Source organism: Malurus melanocephalus, unplaced genomic scaffold (assembly GCF_030028575.1).
Source record: "Malurus melanocephalus ecotype Western Australia unplaced genomic scaffold, MMel_1.1 scaffold_71, whole genome shotgun sequence".
NCBI classification, from domain to species: Eukaryota; Metazoa; Chordata; class Aves; order Passeriformes; family Maluridae; genus Malurus; species Malurus melanocephalus.
Window position 1 is genome coordinate 2040153 of NW_026623303.1, and position 20886 is coordinate 2061038.

The following is a 20886-nucleotide window of genomic DNA, read 5'->3' on the forward strand; positions in this document are numbered from 1 at the left end:
AGAGCCAAGGAGAGAATGACAATCTTGACACTGTCAGTGAGGCCCTGGAGTGATTGTCATTATATATCCCTTACAGAGACAACAGTGCTTTTCATCTGCTGGAAATGTAAAAAGCAGTGTCATCTTCACACCTTTCTGATAACATCTGGGCTGCACTGGGCTACCAAACAGGTGTTATTGACATCCAGATAATCTGCATGCTCTGGACACGAAGCCAAACTTTCAGTGGAACTATTACTAATGTCAGCTATATGTCTAAGTAGAAAGCAGTCTGTATCTCATCCTGAAGAGATGTCTTCTGAAAAATATGAACTTGAGGCATGGAGAATTTCACTCATTCTGAAAAAGGGCAAGCTTTTGCTCACAGTGGATTGAAGAGTTGCTATGCAATAAGAAATATGTCTTCCTGATCAAACAGAGATATAAACAACTTACTTGCAAAATTTCACTTGGGAAAAAAATAATAAAATATTATTTTTAACATTAAAAATTATTTTACATTATTAAAAAGAAACTAAAATTATTCATGATGTTTCCAGGTTAAGGAGTATATTTACATTCCTTTTATGGAAAAGGTTCACAATTTTGAATTACCAGATTTTATTTCAGCTCTATTAGCAAGTATGTGAAGTAGGAGAATAAGTACCAAGAACACAGTAACATAGAAAAATTCTCCTGAAGGAATAAGCAAATAAAGCAGAAGAATATTGAACACGGCTCTTCAATTTGCCATTATTCACAATGCATCATAACAACGACTGAAAGTAGCATTTGGCAGACTTTTGTCCTTATTTTCTCTGGATTTCAATGAGAACTTAAATACAGAGCAAAAGGAAGTTGGATATTTTGCATTGTTAAAGCCTGCATCCTGGACATTTGATCTGGGAAGAGACTTGAGGTGCTGAGGTATCAAGCAAAGGAATAATAAGCTTAGTGAAGACCTTGATTAAGGCATTGATTCCCAGTCTATCATCACTTCCTCTTCATGCATGAACGCCAATGTTGGTTTCATAATTATGGTCCAAACTGATTAGCAACACTTGCTTATTGCTTTGAGAATGCCAAATGTTAAGTGTTACTGTCTGCCAGACCCCTCATCCCTGACATACATCAGACAAACTTGCCTATCCCTGCTGTTTAAGAGCGGAGCATTCTTACCTCATCACCTGCCTGGCTGAGGTAATAAAGGATCCCACAGAAATGCTGGAATAATTACAGTACTTTGCACTTTCATATCATCCTCCCACTGGGAATTTCCAGTGCTTCATAAACATTAGCCAAAACTCATTAAGTTCCTCTATAGTATGATTACTGTGATCCATTTGCTTTAGAGGGACAGGCACATGCCAGTGAAGACTTGAACAAAATTACAGAGCAAATCAATGACAGCTCCAGTAATAGATCCCAGACACCCAGATCCCACATCCCGTGGGTTAGATACTGGGCTGGCAGTCTGTTACCAGAACAGCCGTACATGAGGTCCCACACACCCCAGCAATATTCTTGCCTGCCAGTCAGTAACATMTTTTGAAAGAAGAAAATAGGGAAAGATTGCGTTTTCTGGTTTGTTTTTTTTTTTGAATCATGCACAGCCCACCACATGAAAGGCATGTCAGTCATGGATATCCAGTTCTCATGTGGAGAGGGTCCCTTACCCCATTTTAAATGATAACACAAGATGAAAAAAACATTACCTTCTTCTCCAGCAGTGGAATTTCCAACAGTCTCCCTTTCCCGGTCAGTCTGGTTGGAAACRGCGCTTCCACTTTTTGTTCTGCGAAGAACACTGAATGCCTTGTTTATTTTTTTAAAAGATCTGCTTCTTATAGTAGAACGTTCAAAGTGTCGAGCTGCAACAGCAGGAAAAGAACAAATCAATACAGCTGAGCAATTTTGGGCTAGAACCACAGCATTTCTGTAGCCCTTGGCATATGGTGGAATAYAATATTAACAGCAAGGTTGCCTGTACTTTCCACCTGAGTCCTGCTGATACTACAAGGTTACACCCCACCTGAATCTTATCACCCTACCTTGGTCCCACACCCTTGAATTGACACTTTCCTGTCTGTTTTGCCAACCACACGGAGAAATCTCCTGTGAGTGTGATAGCCTTGGAAAGACTAATCCTCCATCAAGACAGAACTAGCAGCAATSCTGTGAAAAATACACATAAAAGAAGAAGCACTGCCCTTCCCAAGCTATACACATTTGACCAAAAAAAGCTGGAAGTCATTGTTAGAAAGTCTACTTGAAAAAATCCCCACTACTACTACTGTCTCAAAACCTTGCAATTCTTCCAAATCCACCAACGATTGCCAACTATTTCATGTCAAAAATTCAAGTATTATAAGGTGGGAGAGATCAAAAAGTCACATATTCTGACTCGGGTAAGGCAATACAAAAGAAAAGTCATAATACTTTCAAAACATGTCATTCTCTCCATCCTGYTACAGATATCTTCATGGCTGTTGCTGTTCTGTCTGTTCCAGCTCTGCATGCTAGCCAAACATTGTAATCTAATAATACAACATTCCCTCAAACCAGACTGTGGCCTCTACACTCAATAAAACTGACAGAATTTATTGAGATTTGGTTGCTCYCTTCCTGCACCCTCCCTTTTCCTCGCCTTTCTAAACCCTGGCACACAAAAGGACAGCACTTCTCTCTGCTTTTCTAGTCTTTCTTCATCCCTTCATCCATTTTCCCAACATGCAACTGGTGGCACACAAGGTGGGCTATCTATTTTGTCTTCAGAAGCCTCAAATACATGCTTTGAACTCACCATTAACACTTCTGAGTCTGCATGTGGCCAGGCCATGATTTTCAAATTTGACATTCATCAGAGACAGCTCCATTGTCACAATGTAAAAGATCAAGGCAAAGTTTCCTGATGCAGCTTGTCCCCGACTGTTATTTCAGCAGGACCAGTTCCTCTGAGCTGTACCTTACTCAGAAGCTGGCAGATATCCCCCAAGCTCCTAAGACAATTTTAGGGGTTTTTCCTCCTGAAAATACTTGGCAAATGACAAACACAGTTCCCAACAGAATTTTGGATAGGTGTCCATGTCAATGGGGGTTACTTGGGCCACCAAGCTTTAGTGAAGACATATTACACAACTACACCATCTCCCCAGCACATCACACATAACATTTAATCTTCCAACTTAGCTGACTTGCCTAAATTATCTTTCTAAAGACTTGCAGTTTACTTGTGTGCAGTTATGCCATCTTCAGCTTGATGCTGCTCCTGGCCAAGCCATTTTTTTTCCACCTCAAATCTATTGGGTCACTGAGTGCACAATTTGATAAACTGTAAAATGAAAGCTTTCACACCCCCCACCCCTTCTTTTTTTTTGGTTTTTTTTTTTTTTTGTTTTTTTTTAATCCTCCAATGTCATATATTTAACAGAAAGACTGAATGCCAAAAGGCGCTCTGAAGCCATAATTTTTAGCTCTTACTTCTGTTCCGGTTGCTGCGGTGCAGGTCTCCGGGGCTGCTGCCCAGCTGGCTGTCCTCAGAGGTGGGGCTGAAGGCCGGGTTAACCAGTCCTGGCTCATCTGTCATTAAGGCGATGGCCGCAGCTGCTGAGAGCTCAGGGCCCAGGGCAGCTACTGCTAAGCTGGAGCCGTGGTCCGGAGAGCTGTCTTGGGAACGCCTCTTCCGTTCCTTGGTAAGGCCATAGTGGGATGCTCCTTTACATCTAAGGAGAAGGGAGGGAGAGACATGATAGCAAGTTGCATTTAAATGCTGTRTAAATACGGAAACTATCTGGTTGCAAGGAATCACTTGGAGTACAAACTGTGATGATTATTGTGACCAGTGGAATATGGATGATAAACAAGAGGGAAAAATACCAGTCCTGTCRTGTTACACAGAATCAAAAAGAAGGACATCTGTGTTTCAAAGGAGGTGAGTTACCACCTCACATCAGAAGACTTCTGCTGGTCAAGGAAAAATAGAGAGCCACAGCCTTGCACATAGTCCTATGTGTAAAAATAGTTACTGTGGATGCAAGAGGCCAAGAGTAGCAGGTGCTAATTAAGCCAGAGGCTACAATCTGTAATTTTGTACTTGCCTCTGATTGATGAAGGAGAGCAGAGTGAGGTCTGACAGCTCCTCTGTGTCTGTTGCTTACCCAATTCTGCTTCCAGAAAAACCCTCCCAGTCACCAAGGTGGTCACATGTGGAGCACGGCACTGTGGTCTGTGGAGACCAGTTTAATCAACAAAAGGAGGGCTGCAGGTGGGGGCTGAACACCTGGGGGTTGTCGGAATCCAGGCCCCACACAGTGCCCGTACTGACCATTTACTACTTCAGCTGCATCTGTTGAGTTGTTTCAAACTTAGCCACASAGATGAAGTTGCAGCTATTCCAGTGCAGCTGAGACACTAAAATGTGCAGGTCAGTCATTGCCTTGACAGAGGAAGAGGTGCAAGTGGGGGTAGGGGTTCCACTGACCCTGCAGTCTCACCAGTCAAGGAGGGAGTGCAGAACTCCCACCAAGTTCCTCAGGCCAAGGTCTTTGGGCCAGACTGGGACATCACCAGCTTGGGGAGCTCAAGGCAGGCTCTAAAACACTTCTGGGGGAAAATCCTCTGTTTCTAGTGGAGACATGCATGGTCCCAAAACAGCTGAAGATACAGCATTATAAGGGACAAATTACAAGTCTGCTTTGAAACAAACTTAGTTATGCTTCCAACTATGTGCTCTAGATTCATCCTAGACAGCAAAGGCAAGCAAGAATGCATGGCATTTCTTTTTTAAGACCCATGAAACAAAGTCACTCAAATGAAATGAAAGGTCACTGTGCTCTTCATGAGTCAGTATTCAATTAAAGCTATAAAATAACTGAAAAGACAGAGTGACCAAGGACACAGCACCTGTGACTTCTCCAGCACCACTTCTGCCCAGTGCCCACCCACTAGAACCACATTCAGTGCATTAAAAAAAAAAAAAAAAGCCTTTTATTAATAATCTAATGAGCTTGACCTACTTTCAGTTATTATTATCTGTTCCTTCATAACAAAGGCTAACTGATGACTTTCATGAAAGTGCCCTGTAGGACGAACTCACAGAAATAGCTGCAGAAACCCTTAGGGATAGAAAGCTCTTCGTAATATATGGCATGCACAAAAGGCAATGCATAATACATACAGTACACAACGCTAGTGGGTTAAGTGTCATGAAAAGAAGTAGTACACTGAACAGCAGCCTTGGAAGAGAAATTATTATGGAAGCAGCTCCTGGGACAGAAAGATGATATGAGAAGAAGTCACAGAGCTCTCTGTATCAGCCTCACAGCAGCAGTTAAATTTCTCATATGGCATTGGCTTTTGATGAGACAATTGAATTAGAACCTTTTTTTTTGTCATTAAATTATGTTTTATCATTATTTACTTCATGCTGCTTCTGACAAATTCCATCTTAAAGAGGGGAAAAATACCTAAACAAAAGGGTGTCATATTGATGCAACTGTGTAAGGGCTGTGAATGTACTTTAAGGCTTGGATGGGAATGGCTGTAACAGAAGTTATTTCTGAAACCTATCACAAGCAAAATGAGACACCTCTTATGAAAGAGAAGGTTGGTCAACTACTTCAAAAGATCAATGAAAAGCTATCTGAGGGACCTATTGCAAGGCAAGACTGCAACAATAATAATGTAAAACAGAAAGGAAGAGCTTTTCTGTCTCCACTGCACCAGGTATTTTTCTATTTCTTTCCAGACTTTCTCACTCCCCCAGAATCTTAAACCATAGMAGGATGCTCTCCTTTAGATTTCACAGGAAGCAGAAGCACAAAAGCCTTTCCTTCTTGCTGTACACCTAAACTTCTTCAACACAGTGTTTTGGAAACTCATCCCTGACATCTCCCTCTTGCAGTAAGGTCACATTTGCTAATCCAGCCTACAAATGCTTGACAAAATAGTTTAAAAATAGTCTAAAAGCCCAACACAATTAAGTGAACACAAAGAAATGGCTTTGGGGAGAACTGTTTGCTGTTCTCAGAAGACAGGCTCTGCTTTACAGCAGTCCTGCAAATATTCAGAATATGAAAAGAGATATTCCTAATCCTCCTCATTTCATTTCATTTGCCTGTGTTTTTCCCATGTCAGTAAAGTTTCGGTGGCTGATAGTAGAGCACCATCCTTGTGAATGGGTCCTCAAATGCAGATGGCTTTTTATATTTGATGGGTTCTATGAAGATCAATATGAAGATCAGAAGTGGTTCTGCCCAAAGATTTCTAGATATTTGGATTTAACCACTGCCTGGTGCCCAGCTGCACTTTGCTGCTACAGCCGTCACTTTCTGTGGAAATTCTCACTTGCTGCTGCTGGCTGCACTGCAGACACACAGTCAACAGCTTCATTCCAACAGCAATGAACAGAAGACAGCTATTTCGAATGTAGAGAGGACTGACACAGTTTAAGATGTGGCTTATTGGAGAAGACAAGTTGTCATGATACAAAACACAAAGCATATCTTTCTAGCTCTGCCAGAAATAGTTAAAGAAGAACCAGAGCTCTTCAAGTCTGATCACTGAAGTTATTTCTTAAATAATTGTGGCAGGCATAAATGAACACAAATCAAGCCCTCTTTTTTCAGATTAACACAGTGTCCTTGAAGAAGGAAAAAACTCCCAAGACCTCAAACTTGTAATAAAATCTGCAACAGCATCTCTTCACTTTCATTGTTTTGCTTGTGCTGACACTGCTGTGATAACAGAAAACAGAAGAGATGACTGTCTAAGTGGAATCATATTTATAGTGTCTAAATTACATTTTTCCATATGGTTGGATTTGGCTCCCAGAAAAGAGAGAAACAAAAACCATCTACATGCCAGTAGTAATTAGCTCTCTCATTGTATTAATCGCAATGCCTGATTTACAGCTTACAGGAAGAGGGATACCTGATTAACATAGGCCAGTCAGAAAGTGAACTCAACACTGTCTGCAGGCCAAGGTGAACTACAGATTTATGTTCCTTCTTAGTTGCACTGGACAGCAAGTACATCTGTGCAGCTGTACGATACTGAAACAATTTGAAGGCCAAACMCCAGAGAGATAAACAGACATGAATAATGTGTGTTGTACAGTTTGTGCCATTAAAGTAGTGTCACTAGGTGCATACAGGAAGCTGAGAAAATAGTTTCTTCTGTTTGCATGGCCTCTTTAATGAAGCAGAAATCTGCTGTCTGAAATTCTGGCTGTATGAGCTAACCTCTGGGTAGTAGGAGAGCAATGGTGGCTGCTGGAATTTCACCCAGAGCAGYAATTTTGGCTGGTATCAACACTGGCAGCCACAAGGCAATCTTTACCCTGTATCCTGTTCCACAATCTAGGGAAAATGTACTCMAGGCTTCAGGAGCAGCACATCCCAAGATCTGGGAGATCCAAAACCCTGTGGCTGCCTTAACTTGGTCATACCATTTGTAGAAACAACCTTCAGTTAAACTCACGGCCAAGAGAAACATATCCATGTAATTTGAAATTCAAATTAAAACAGTGGTTTAAAAAAGAGAGTTCTCCTTGCAGCATCCCTGACTTGCACAGCAAAGGAAGGACTGAAAGCAAGATTGACCTCAAGGATTTCAATTACCCAGGCTGACATAGGCAAAACATGTAAAGCCAAAACATAAGCAAGGATAACTGCATGGATTTTTTTCACCTCTCTTCTTGTGATCTAAATWAAAAAATTCCACAAATAGGTGTATATATTTGCCCATGGCAGGGGGACTGGGACTAGATGATCTTTATGGTTCCTTCTGATCCAAACCCTTCTATGATTTAGAATGCATTTGTTTGTAAAACTGCCCCACTTTCTGTGTTATTTCACAGTCTCTGCCTGGGCATGAAACAGGGGAAAAAGTGAATCTAAAGAGTCACAATGTTTGTGAGCCAGGCCTGACACAGGCAGGAATCCTTTCCTGACAGTTCCAGTAGTGCTTTCTCAACCTCACTTCCAGCACCCCTCATATTTTGGAGCTGTTTTGCTTTAGTGCAGCAGCAGTGGAAACATTGTCTGAATGCAGTTAATGTATACAAAGCACTTAAGTYTGCCCAGCCGAAGAAAATACTGCATAACAGGCTGTCATTGCTGATCCAAAGCTAAACCCTGATCAGGGTGACARGTATGTTTCAGCTATGGTCTCACTGCTAGCAGCCTCATCCCTGTGTAATTTGATCTTGACACAAGATGGGGTCCAAAGTGTCAACAACGTGTATCATACCCGCTGTCATAAAAACTMCCCTGACTGCTCTAGCACCCATGAACTAATCCAGCAGGAAAGATGATGGAGAAACCAAMGCTGATCAAAAAGGAGCATCTTGGATAATCTGGTGCTGATAACCTCACTTGTGAGGCCCGGGTAAGAGGTCCTGCTGTGCCTGGGAAGAAAGGAGAGATGGGGTTTAATTGGAGAGACTGACTCACAAGATGGTGTTGACAATTCCTGCCCCACAGGAACCATTCACACCACGTGCAGATTAGCAGTGACAGCAGTCCAAACATAACCCAAATACCACCTACAWGGATTTCAGGCCAAACACTTAAACTCTAAAGTTTTCTAAAACTTCATCATGAGGGACTGAAGCGACCTGATCAGGTCTCCAACAGGGATGACATGAACTCTTCTGATCTCACTTTTGCCAACAGTGCACCAAGCAATGGAATCAAATACGAAAAAGAAGCAAGGCACCTGAATTCCCACCAAATCCCACATTACAGACACAAGCTCAAATGCAGCAAATGCACAATCTCCCAACCACAGTCCAACCATACTGGTGCTTGAGAGGTCAGAGATATCAATATCTTTGGCAATAAGGGTGACCACTACCCTGCTGCACTTTGAACCCAAAGACATTGTATCATCCTTGCTCAGAAAACTAGCTTCTGTGAATCTTGGTCCTATGTGGAAAATCATCTCTTTTTATTTTCTTTCTTTTTTTGCTATATAGGGAAATCAATCCTGGAACAGAGTGCTAAACAGAAAAGATTTTTCCTTGGTAATTCTGAGTTACTGCAAGGATCAACCATTATGTGAATGTTGCATATGGAAAAAAGCTTCATAAATAAGTACCTGATTTTTTTTTAATGAATGTGCCTTTTCTGCTTTTTATAAAGAACTGTATCATGTCAAGAGCATTCCTCAGCTATGGCTATGGCTAGGAAGGTCCTGTAATTCAGCAGCTATGGCTAGAAAAGGTCCTGCCTATATTAAACCTTACTCAATATTGATAAAGAAGGGAATGAACCATGKAAAAAGCAATGCAATGTCCTGGATTCAGTTTCCAGTGAACATTTGCTGAAATACAGGCTGCAAAACCCATATCTAAGCAGGGAACTAGAAACAGGCTGATCTGCACCTGCACTTGAATTTCATAATGCCAGCAATATTTCCAGGTGCTTGCGACTGCTGTTCTGTGCGCACTGTACCCTGGCATTGATGCACTTGGGTATCCTCTCCCTGATGATTTCTTAGTGTCAGAGGCTTGCCATCTTCTTTGGGGGTGGGAAAAAAGYGTATTTTTCACTTAAATGGGAAATTGTCCCAGTTACTACTGCTCTTTCACTTCAATAACACTAAACAAAAGCCTTTTAGAGACAGCTTCCTGACACCTGGGGCATGAGGGCTAGCTGGGAGGGCAGGACGGGCCAGTGGCATGATCCCTGCTGCCTCTGGAGGGCTGAGGATCAGCAATTCCTTCCTACGCTTCCATAAACACTGCTCTTCTCAGTGTCAGCACAGAGACAGCTATGATAGAAGCTAAGATGAGGCAAATGGCTTCTCTATCTGGCTGTCAGAGAGATTTTCTCGTGTTACTTGCACTCTATTGTCAGCCAGAGGCCTTTGCTATACTATAAACATGTAATAGATGTAGTGGTTCTGTATTTCTGCATTACKAGTCTCTAAATATTTATAAAGGTCTTCACAACATTTATTTCTTTAAGCTAAGGTTATTTAGTTTAAATACTTTCCCACAAGATAGGAAAAACCTCTCACATATCTATCTTTTTCAGTTTAATTTCTGCATATTCCTGTTATGGTTTCCTAAGGGTTTTTCCACACTTTTTGTAATAATGAAGACATCAAAATCCAATAAATTCTGGAAAACGACCTTACTAGCAAAGCCTAAAATTGTGGTTTGTACTGTCAGTAAAGATCTGACCCCAGGGAAGGGCTGTCATTTTCACAATGCTTTTGCACTAAGGTGTTGTCAAACAAAATATATTTGTGCATTATATAAGGAATGTGCACAGGAGTATCTGTATACTTTTATTTCCATGTCAGCTACTCTGTATGAATTTGGGTCCACCACTAGAAAAAAGAGTTATAGTTCCCCAGAGATTAAAAGACTAAGGTTTTCTAAGCATATGAGGAAAACAAATTTCGAGAATTCTTGATAATTACGATTTAGTCATCAGTTAATAGCGACATATTCCCTTTTTTGGGATTTGTTTGCTAAGAAGGTGGAGCAAGCATGGCAAGTTTTGGGCCTTTGAAAATATTTTACATTGATGAAGATGGAACTGCAGTTCAGAGCTCAGACTCTACAGTTTCCAAAACTACCAGTGGACCAAGTCTTGGTGTCAGATACAAACAAGCATTCAATGAAAGCCAAATACCTATTTCATATTTGACTGCTCATACTGAAAGAAGGGGGGAATCTCCATGCTTCCAACCAGTTTTCAGGAGAACAGAAAGAACTGGAACATTTTTTTTTTAAATCTTAAATATATCGTCGAGCTTAAATTTCATGTGCATGATAGCAAAGTATCATGTAATGTGGTCATGTTTCAGATTTTTTGTCCTTGTCTTTAAAACACAGAAAGCTGTATTTCAACCACCATCTTCAACTTCTATTACAAAATCTTTTAAAGGCCCCATTAACATCTGTCATGGAAACAGGGAATTGGAAGAAATTGGTAAACAACTAGTTATCTGCAATTGTGGACAAAAATCATGACTGGGATTATTGTGCAATGATCCCAGTTGTTGTAGGGACGAATTGTTAGTCCAGATCATATTCTCTTTCTCTCCTGAAACTGCTTTCAGGCCATTATTCTGTCACTGATGATTTTGAAACTACAAATCTATTGACTTTCCTTCAAGAGTGGATTATCATTTCAACTTCTACTCTTAAAACATTCCTTAAAGCTGTCTTACATACAAGAGAATTTAAAATTTAAATTTTAGAGAGAACTGAGATGGGCAAGTCAGCACACAGGCTGCAAAATGTCAACGTTTTTTAATGTGTTAGCACACCTTCTGGTTTTGCTTAACAKAATTACCGCTTTAGAGAAGTCAATATTTACAACTGATTTTGTGACTTCACATTCTATACCCCTTTCCCACCTGTGCCCAAGTCACAAATGCTCTGAGAATGCACAAAGGCATCAGCAGACTCTTCCCACCGCTCACATAAGACATACACTTGAGTTGCTTCTAGAGTCTCTACCTTTTCCAATGCTGCCTTTAAATGTAATGCTTGTAGAGCACAAGCAGACCTGGAGCAARAAGGAGGAGTTAACCAGGGTGAAAGACCTGCAGTCAGCCTATTATTCACTATTTACTGCTAGATTATTATAAACAAACRTTTGTCATCACAGAGAAGTTACTGGCCAAAAGTACAGAACCRGAGTAATTTTGTGTGATACAAAACAACAGCAGTATTTATTTACACTGAACTTAATTAAAGACAGAAACTTCCCAAAGTGATCTACATATCTCATGGAATCCACTCACAGCAGCTGACAAGCAAGGAAAACAGAGGTAGCACACTATCTCTAATTCCTTATAGGTGCTCAGGTACTGACACAGCAAGGAACATATGAGTACTTGGTTAAGAGATTCAGAGCAAAATAAGAGAGAAAAACAAGACTTTGAGCTGATGAGAGCCTGTAACCCTTGCTGATGGCTTCTAGTACTTATGGCATTCMACGTATAATACATGATTTAAACCCACTAATCCTGTTCAAGCRTTGCATTAAAGCACCGAAGTACTAAAAACTCCTCGACTTCAGCAAAAGTRGAGCTAAATGAAAACTTTACCAGGTGCTTTCATCACCTTCCAGAATTGCACCATTATCTATGAAACATACTTAAAAGCTTCAGCTTTCACCACTTAAAGAATAGTCCAACTTGAATCATTTTCCAAAAGAAAGTGAGAAAACACAAATTAAAAAGACAGTTTTCTTCATGGAAAATGTAGGCATTTAGCAGTATTTGTACATCCTGATATCTACAGAACTTGTGCATGAGGGAGCAATCACAAGTAATCTCTATCASTTGGGAATTCGGAAAGCAACTTAAGACCTGCCATGAGCAGCTGTGAGCTTCGTATCTGCTTTTCAAGTCCATCCAAGACCACTCAAAGKACTTGGCAGGCAATGTTAACCACTGATTTTGTTTTATACTAATAAAATAATAATAATACAACCTTTTTACATTAGAAATTGGTATTGCATATAATGAAACTGCATCAGGATCACTGAAAATATTACCCATTTAGAACATTAAYTGAAAAATGAGCCTAAGAAAAATCACAGTATATATGCACAAAGGCTCAAAAACGTTAATGCTGCTAAAATCAAGTTATCTGGGACAAAAATAACAAGTGCAAAGACAAAGGAATTCTTAAGGCATTGCAGTGCTCTTTCTCATAGTACCACTCAATCCAATATACTACATTTTTCAAATTATGTAGGTGCACGTATAATTAATGTTAAGAATAAGCATTCAATCTGTTGATTCACATGCTTTTTATGTTTATTGTTCAGTCTTTTGATCACCGGATTATATTCAACAGGTATAACTTGTCTCCTGGAAYTTAATATCTCAGCATTGTCTTCCCCTCCTACTATCCACACCTCTGTTATAAAAACTTCATGATGCAGTGAGCAAAATATGTTTGTAATGGGACAAGGGGATTTGTTTTTTTAACAAGACAGACAGGATCAGTGTAATCTGATTCTYGCAGCTACAGACAGAAAAGCCTGASAGASAGAAACTTCGTATTTGCACATACTTAGCACGCATTTATTTTTAAAATAAAACTAATTACAATATCTACTATGTCAGWGACTTAACAAGCCAGCACTACTGAGAGCAGGTATGATGCTTTTGTTGGAAAAAARCAGTGACACATGGACATAAGTCTCTAAATATAAAATAATAAAAAGGGAACACCGTGTTCAATTTCAAGATGTTTTCAACCCAAGGCTTTGGTTTACTACTGTGTTCCCCACTGGAATTTGAAATTATAGGAAACAATGGAGCTGCATCCAGGAAATAATGAATGCTGTCTTTATACTGTCTTATTCACAGAACATGCTGTGGACAGCCACCCACCAGCTCTAGCTCTGGTGACACTTGTCTCTGACCACTGTGACCCAAAAGTCACRTAAGATCCCTTTTAGGTCAGCATGGATATCTAAATTATACTGTTATCTTGGTACATATCATACTGTAAACACATATTGCTTCCTCAACATGTGGAGGAAGGTCTCAAAAAAGGAGGTCTCAGCACACCTGAGCAGGTGAAAAGCCACAGAGATCCCTGTCAGATGATTGTCTGAGTCTAGAGTAAGCACCTCTGCCAGCACGACTAAGTAGCTTCTTAAGATGTCACAAATGTTTTCCATAATCTTATCAAATCCAATGTCTAATATTCAACAAGGACCCCAAAGCAGCCCTATAAATAAACTGTATTGCAATATTCTCTTTTGCACGTATGATTAGAAGTGGGTGGATCAGAGGGACATCACAAGCCAGTTTTCAGTACAAATCCCCCTAGACCCATTGGGCATGCAAAAATCATCATTGCTTGTGTTTTATGGGTTCCACCCAGTTGAATATGAGATATTTCAGTGAGATATTTCACCCATCCATTAAAATAAACACACATTGTAAAACCATTTAAGGGCTTCAGAAAGTCCAAATCCAGCCACAGCACAAGTATGGCTGGAATGTTGTTTACAGTCTCCTGAAAGCTCACATAGTAGGAAATGCTCACTTATGGAGTAAAAATTGTGAAAAATTATTTTTTTTTTTTTTTGGAAAACGCTTCTATAGCAGAACTATCAGAAAAAATTTTATCCTGAATTCCTTTACCCAAGTCCGAAAAAGGCTGAATCCATTCATCCTTCTCCCCAAATAGGCACCTACAGGCAATGCTGCATTCAATATCATGGAAAACATCCAAAAATGCAGTGGTGTGGTTTTCCTCCTGTTGTATGCAGACTACTGTAGGTTCTCACTTGGCAGCAGAGACTGAAGGAGCTCACACCCTCACACCTCAGTTTTCAGGAGTGCTCTAATCACTAAAGCTCAGRTCAGATTGGGATAAGGCTTATCTCTGCTCCTCCTGCTGAAGCTTATTCAGAGAGGTGTATTAAGCAAAAGGGAGTCCAATGCTGTGTCCAAATGAAAAACTGGTACCTGGGGAAGGAGAGACTGAGTCCTGCTTCAGAGCCTGTTTTGGCTTTTCAGTTGAATTTGGGAGACGCTCACAAGAAAAGGCACTGTCCTCTCTTAGTCCAGCCAATATCTTSGGGAAAACCTGGCAATACCATCTAGGCACACCAGCCCATCTTCAGCCTGAAGCTGAAGAAGTGGCCTTAAAGGCTTCAGACACAGGTTGAGAACCTCTCTGGAAAATTGTGTATTGTTTTCTTAGACCACCAGGATACAACTGGTGAATCATGTAATAAAATACACAGATTAGGGTGAAAGCGGGAATTCAACCCTGAAACTGCTGAATTACAAAAGATGCCTTCAGAAGTGGGTACCACATTAGCAACACCAAATGTATTTCCCTGGCAAAGAAAAGTACCATAAAATCATAGAAGAGTCTAGGCTGGAAGGGATGTTCCTTATTACTAACCTAAGCTTTCCCTCTTTGAATATGTACCCATTACTCCCTGTCCCATCCTATCAGTCCCTGACAAAGAATCCCTCTCTGGCTTCCCTCTAGGCCCCCTTCACATATTGGATGTTTTCACTCAGATTTTTCTTTTAATTATTCAGCTTTAAAAAAAAAAAAAAAACCTTCAGGATAAAAGGCAGTAATTTCATATGGTTCTGTTACAAAACACATTAACTTTTGTATTCATCCAACTAAAATACTGGAAGCAGAATTAAAAAATCCAAGATGTTGCTTAGGAAGATGCAGTTTCCTTCCCCTTTTACAACACTGTAACTGTGGAAATTCCCATATTCAAGCTCTAATGGCTGGTTTTGCTTTCAGTATTAAAATATAAACATCACGTGTACAGCTGGGCACCTAGAACATGGTGGGAAAACCTGAGCAGCAGGTTTGGAGTACTGAACCATGAACATGAGCTGCAATTATATTCCCCTGGGTAATACAAGACAGTGGCCTTGCTCTTGCTGTCCTAGGAGAAGGAACATCCTCCCTGACCTTGCTGCTCCCACAAAATGGGTCGGGGCTGCTGTGCGACAGCCTGTCCTGAAATGAATCCAAACCGTGAATTCTCTGTGACAGTTTGTGGCATCTGGGTGACTCAGACAGCCTCTGTGCCTGAGGCTGTTCCATCCCAGGCTGTGATTTTGTTAACGTCACAATTTAAATAGAYTTGAGTCTTGTTAGCAGTAATGATGGACTCCCTGAAGGAAAACCAAGGTGGCATTGGAAATGATGTCATTTCATTATCAGCTCTGAGATGGGGATAATTGCATCTGTCTTCTTCAAACTGAGATGACCCTGGTCCTTCAGAAGGCAGCTGGCAATCTAACTTCCAGCAGCATGCTTATGCCATGCCTCATCATCTGCTAATTTTCACATCAAAGGCATCACTCAAGGTGACCCAAAACATCATCAAAAGACAGGATCTCCWGCTGGACATCTATACTAGTGTCTAGTGGACAGCACCATGCTGGGAGCATTGGATATGTTTGCAGCCCTGACTCAGACATACATTAAACAAACTCTACTTGCTTCATGCAAATATAACCATGCCATGCTGTCAATGCAGATGGCTTGATAAGCCATACAACAGAGAGTAGTCTTACAGATACAACAAGAAATTTTCCAGTGGTTTCAAAATATCCACCTCAGCCTGACATGGACACTGAGGATTAAAAAAAAAAAAGGGTAGACAGACTAAACAAAATTAGTAGAACATTTAAATATTTGTTTTAGAAATTAAAACATGGGTTCCTTTTGTAGTAATTTTTCACAAYGCACTGGACCAGTGGTTGGCAGTTTACCTATCTTCAGCTGCTGAGCAACTTCCTTAACTGCCCTTGAAACAAGTTTGCTTCCTGAAGGGCAAAGCCAGATACTCAGCACTGTGTGTTTATAAAAGTGCAGTACAGAGAGAAAAGGAGGAAGAAGAAAGGGAAATAAATACCTAACAATTAGTGATTACAAACAGAACAACCTCATGACAAATTATTTTCTTTTCCTTTGAAAGCTAACTGAAGATGCTACAGCATCATGTTACAGGGTTTTCTGAGTACTTAAGATACTGGCATTAAGATGACCTTCCAAAACTGAGCACAAAGTATTCTGTAAAGGTTAACCACATTCAGTTTACAGGGGTGGAGCTGCTTCTAGGGGTTATGTGCAACAGGGAAGTACATGATTACTGCAGTGGTTGCAGAATGACACCTCAGACACACTATGTATATCATACGTGTAGACACACACATCTGAGAAGAGCTTCCCTGGAGATATTCCCATTCCAGGGTTAAGAGCATTCACCAGATAAACTATCCTAGAATAAGAACAGTATTGTCACTTCACACCCTATTTTATTATTGATTAACTTCCATATGTGTTCAAACCACCTTTTTGGGATAATTTCTGCTCTTTCTTCCCTGCTCTTTCTTCTGGGCACCAAATGTCTCATTATTCAAACCCTGGGTCTCTTTGAGAGGGGGTCTACCCTTCAATATGCCACATCTTGAAAACTAGTTACAGATTTGGCTTTTTTTTAATGTGTAATAAAAAGTCCTTATTGCTCACTATGGTTCTTTTGTTCAACACCTCCCACAACACAGGATTTGGCTCTTTAAACTACCATAGCACAAAAAGCAATAGGAATTAAAGGAGTACCATAAAGCCCTAACTGTAGGAACAGCACTTTTATTCCCTCCGCATATCAAAGGATAGAGGGGAATGAAAGTAATACCCATTTACCTCCTAAAAGCACAAAAGGGTTGGGGACTTCAAACATCCATGTGTTACTAAATATGTCACTGCATCCATGTGTGTGTTACTAAAGATGCAGAATCATGAGTCACCTGAATTCCTGTGCTCAGCCCTGGACCTGACAACTCAGCATGGTTTGCAAGRGTGAGGAACATTTCTCTGCAATGTGACTATTTCAGAAGACCTGGAAGAAGCACTCTTTGCAAAGCAGCCAGAAGGGAGGGGAGGATAACATCAGCAACTGCTTCCCTGGCACAGGGGACCATAAGCAGCACAGCTGTTCTTTTTGGAAATGTCAGAGAGGGGAAAAAATAGGTGCTGAGGGAGTTGTCATCATCAGCCAGAACAATAGGTGATTCCAGAATAGTGCTTCACACAGTCATAAGCTGTTCTTGAAAACATTGCTCAGGAAGCCCAGGCCTGACTAACTTTCCAAATAGCAAACACTGCTTGAAAAACAGATACCTTAAATCTTGTAAATTAWGAAATTACTTAGGATCCAGTTTCTATTTCTCTCTGACAAAGGAGAGCACAGGCACGTCTCAGGGCAGATACCACAGCTGAGAGAGCCCTATAGGAGGCTAATATCAAAATATCCCAGGAGGATTTCAGGTGATACCCATGACTCTACCTCTCTCCCTGTGTCCACCCCCTTGGCAAGACACTTGGTCCACGAACGGCCAGTTGTCCCACTGAAAACAGCACAATTCTGTTTGTACCTAGGTTCTGCAAGAAGTCACATACCTTCAGAGGCAAAATACTGTCTCAAGGTTGTTTTGAAGTCCTGCCAGCATGCCCATGCAAGCCAAAGCAGGTCTAAAATGGACATGTGCTGTCCCTTGTTCTCCTTCATGTCCATGGCCTCCCCAGAAGGAAGATGGGGACAGACTGAGGAAGGCGTGTCAAATGGTGCCAGACCTACCCCCCTCTCAGGCACTGCCAGGAGACAAGGAAAAAATCACACAGAAGATTCTGACTGAAGATACTGTAAGCCCAGACTTTCCCATCTGTAAGCCTAGAGTCAACAGAAAAAAAACCAYGAAATATGAATCCTCAGCTTACTTATGCCTGGCACACTGAGGTGAAATGGAGACATCAAACTGATTCCTACTCCATCCCCATCACTGTGGTCAGTGAGAGGTGGTGAGAGGAGACCAGGATTAATCCTTAGCCTATAGCTATGCCATTCAGCTTCTTCAGTAAATTATGAGACAGGCAACAAGTCTGTTCATCCCTAAACCTTTTGAAGCCTTTTGTGGTGGCATGCATGATCCTTACAAGGACTTACAAGCTTCAGAGCTGAAGACAAACAGGGAATTTCTGCACTCAGGTCCTTCGGCACCAGATTTGACCATTCAGCAATGGGTCGCTGTTTTATCACAAGTCTTGCTACTCTCCTGAAAACATCCTGCTCCAAAGGGACTTTCTGATCAGTGTTAAAGTAGTTGATTTTGTGTTTGCCAGTACAGGGAGATAAATTTCAACAGAAAAAAAAAAAAAAAAAAAGGCATGAGAAAAGTCACTATTTTTAAGCTGTTGTTGTACAACTACCATTGTCACAAGGGACAGGAAAAGTGCAGTCTGAGGTTTTACAAAGCTCCCACACAGGGGTGTGTAGTTTTTAAGGGAGGGAGAGGATGCCACAGAGATTGCAGAAACTGGGGTCCATTACATTTTATTCATATTGTTTCAACTCATTCACCCACATGCCCTCAAGGGATATTCTGYTTTTTAAAATTGCTGTTTCTGCTAAAAACTGCATGGTGTGAATTAGTGTGCTTAGACACTCTTTACTCAAAACTATTTTTTTGGATCTCTACTATTCGATCTCTCTGCTCTATAGGTGTGAAAAACAGAAGTTTTCCCATATATGCAAAACCTTCCAAGTTAATTCAAATGAAATTCAAGACTGTAATTTGTTGAAGTCAATGGAACAATACCTATATAGAATTAATTTAAGTGAGGCAAAAATCAAGCACATCAATATTGSTGTAGCATCCTCTGTCTGGAATAGCTGACACAGAACAACCAGAGCAACATTCTTGAACCACAGAAATCAACTAAGCAAGAGGAAYTGAATTATACAGGGAGAGAACTTATGACCCCTATTTTTTTTTTTTGGCTTTTTTTATTCTCACCATTTGTRGTGGGTTTCATAGGAGAGTTTGCAATTCTTTTAAGAATTTCAGTCCAAATGATAATTTAACTAGTAATTTAACAGAAGATCAGTTGATAAAAGACTGATTAGATCTCAGCTCTTCAACTGAGCTATTTCCATGGCCTGCTTTAACCTATGTTTAGTCTAACTGATAAATGTTTATAATTCACGAAGACTGCTGAAGTGAAGTTAGTATAAAGGCTGTCTAACCAAATCCGGTCAACATAAAGATTTCCTTGCTTTTAGCCTTCACATAGGTTTTGCTGAAGTTAAATTCTACAGCTTAAATTTGCAATACATTATCAAATGTATTGTACATATCATGTACATATCATGTACATATCATGTACATATCATACACTCATACATTAATCCATAAATTTAAAGTAAGAAACATAATCAGCTCACAGTTTTGCAGTGCTGCAACAGTGCAAGGTGATAGAGGACACATTGCTTGGTGTGTTCAGCACCACAGGAGTCAATCACAAGGGTCCTTGACAGATAAGTCAGCCAGTTTCTCTCTTCTTTCTCTTCTTCAACAAGACAAGGCAGTCAAAGGAAGAGTCCTTTCACTGAATATTTCACTATTACACAGACAAAAGAAGGATGCAGACAAGGTCTTGCCACCACTACAATAAACAGGACAAGCCTTGCACAGCCCCAGGAGAAGTGTCTATCAATGAGCCTACCAGCTTCAAGTGGTTTTGAAATTATGGTTGACGATCTCTAGTCACAGGTCAACCCAAGAGCACCCAATGTTTTTAAACCAGCTCAGCTCTCCTTTGCCAGGCAGAAGAAACATGTTGCTGCCATGCTGTTCARAGTTCAAAGCCACACTTCCCTGATAAACTTGATCCCTTGCTATAGCTGAACCTATTGAGACAGGTGTGTGGGAGAGGCAAGAGGCAAGAGCAGAGGTGTCAAGAAAAGAGGAATTGAGAGGAAGGAAAGGAAAAGCAAAGATTTAGGGTAGCCAGGAGCAGTCAGGTGTAAAATGGCTAAAACCAAAACACAGCCTGGTACTACTGATGACAGAGACTGAATGAGCCTTACAAGTCTTGTCATGACAACCAACAGAAGAACCTATTTAAAGACTAAAACCTGCATCTTTTGTCAAAGCATAAATAGGGCAGAAGCAGCCAATTCATGCTTGGCAGGTAGTGCCCAGAGAGTTTATGTAACACTGCAAAAAGATAAGCACCTATTTAAGAGCAAACTGTTATTTTTACCCAACATGCAAACAAATCAAGCTCCTTCATCACAGGCTAAACCCTTCATGCTGTCAGCTGTGAGTTCCCTCGGTGTTGTAAAGCACCACAGGGCACAAAATCACCATGGTATTTTTTTTGTGTTGGTTGTCAACCTCTGTTTGCTGGAGACTTGAAAAACAGAGGAGACATGTAGCACAGGAAGGTCTGAGCAACAATTATCAACCCTTAAAAAAAAAACAAATCTGTGAAATGCATTTTCTCTCTAAGAAAGAGACTGTTAATCTCTCTGTAAACATGGAGTTAGCAAAAATATGAAGGATGTAACACCATCTGCTGGGGGG

At 40.6% G+C, this 20886-nt stretch overlaps 1 protein-coding gene across 9 annotated transcripts in view; it reads right to left on the reverse strand.

Moving 5' to 3' along the window:
- Nucleotides 1-20886, reverse strand: part of LNX1 (ligand of numb-protein X 1) — a 148615-nt gene that overhangs the window by 31004 nt on the left and 96725 nt on the right. For all 9 annotated transcript variants that reach the window (XM_057366805.1, XM_057366806.1, XM_057366803.1 and 6 more), the window contains 2 exons: nt 3460-3701; nt 1695-1850 (listed from right to left, as the gene is read on the reverse strand). In XM_057366805.1, the coding sequence (XP_057222788.1) occupies nt 1695-1850; nt 3460-3701 (398 nt within the window). The remainder of the gene's footprint in view (nt 1-1694; nt 1851-3459; nt 3702-20886) is intronic.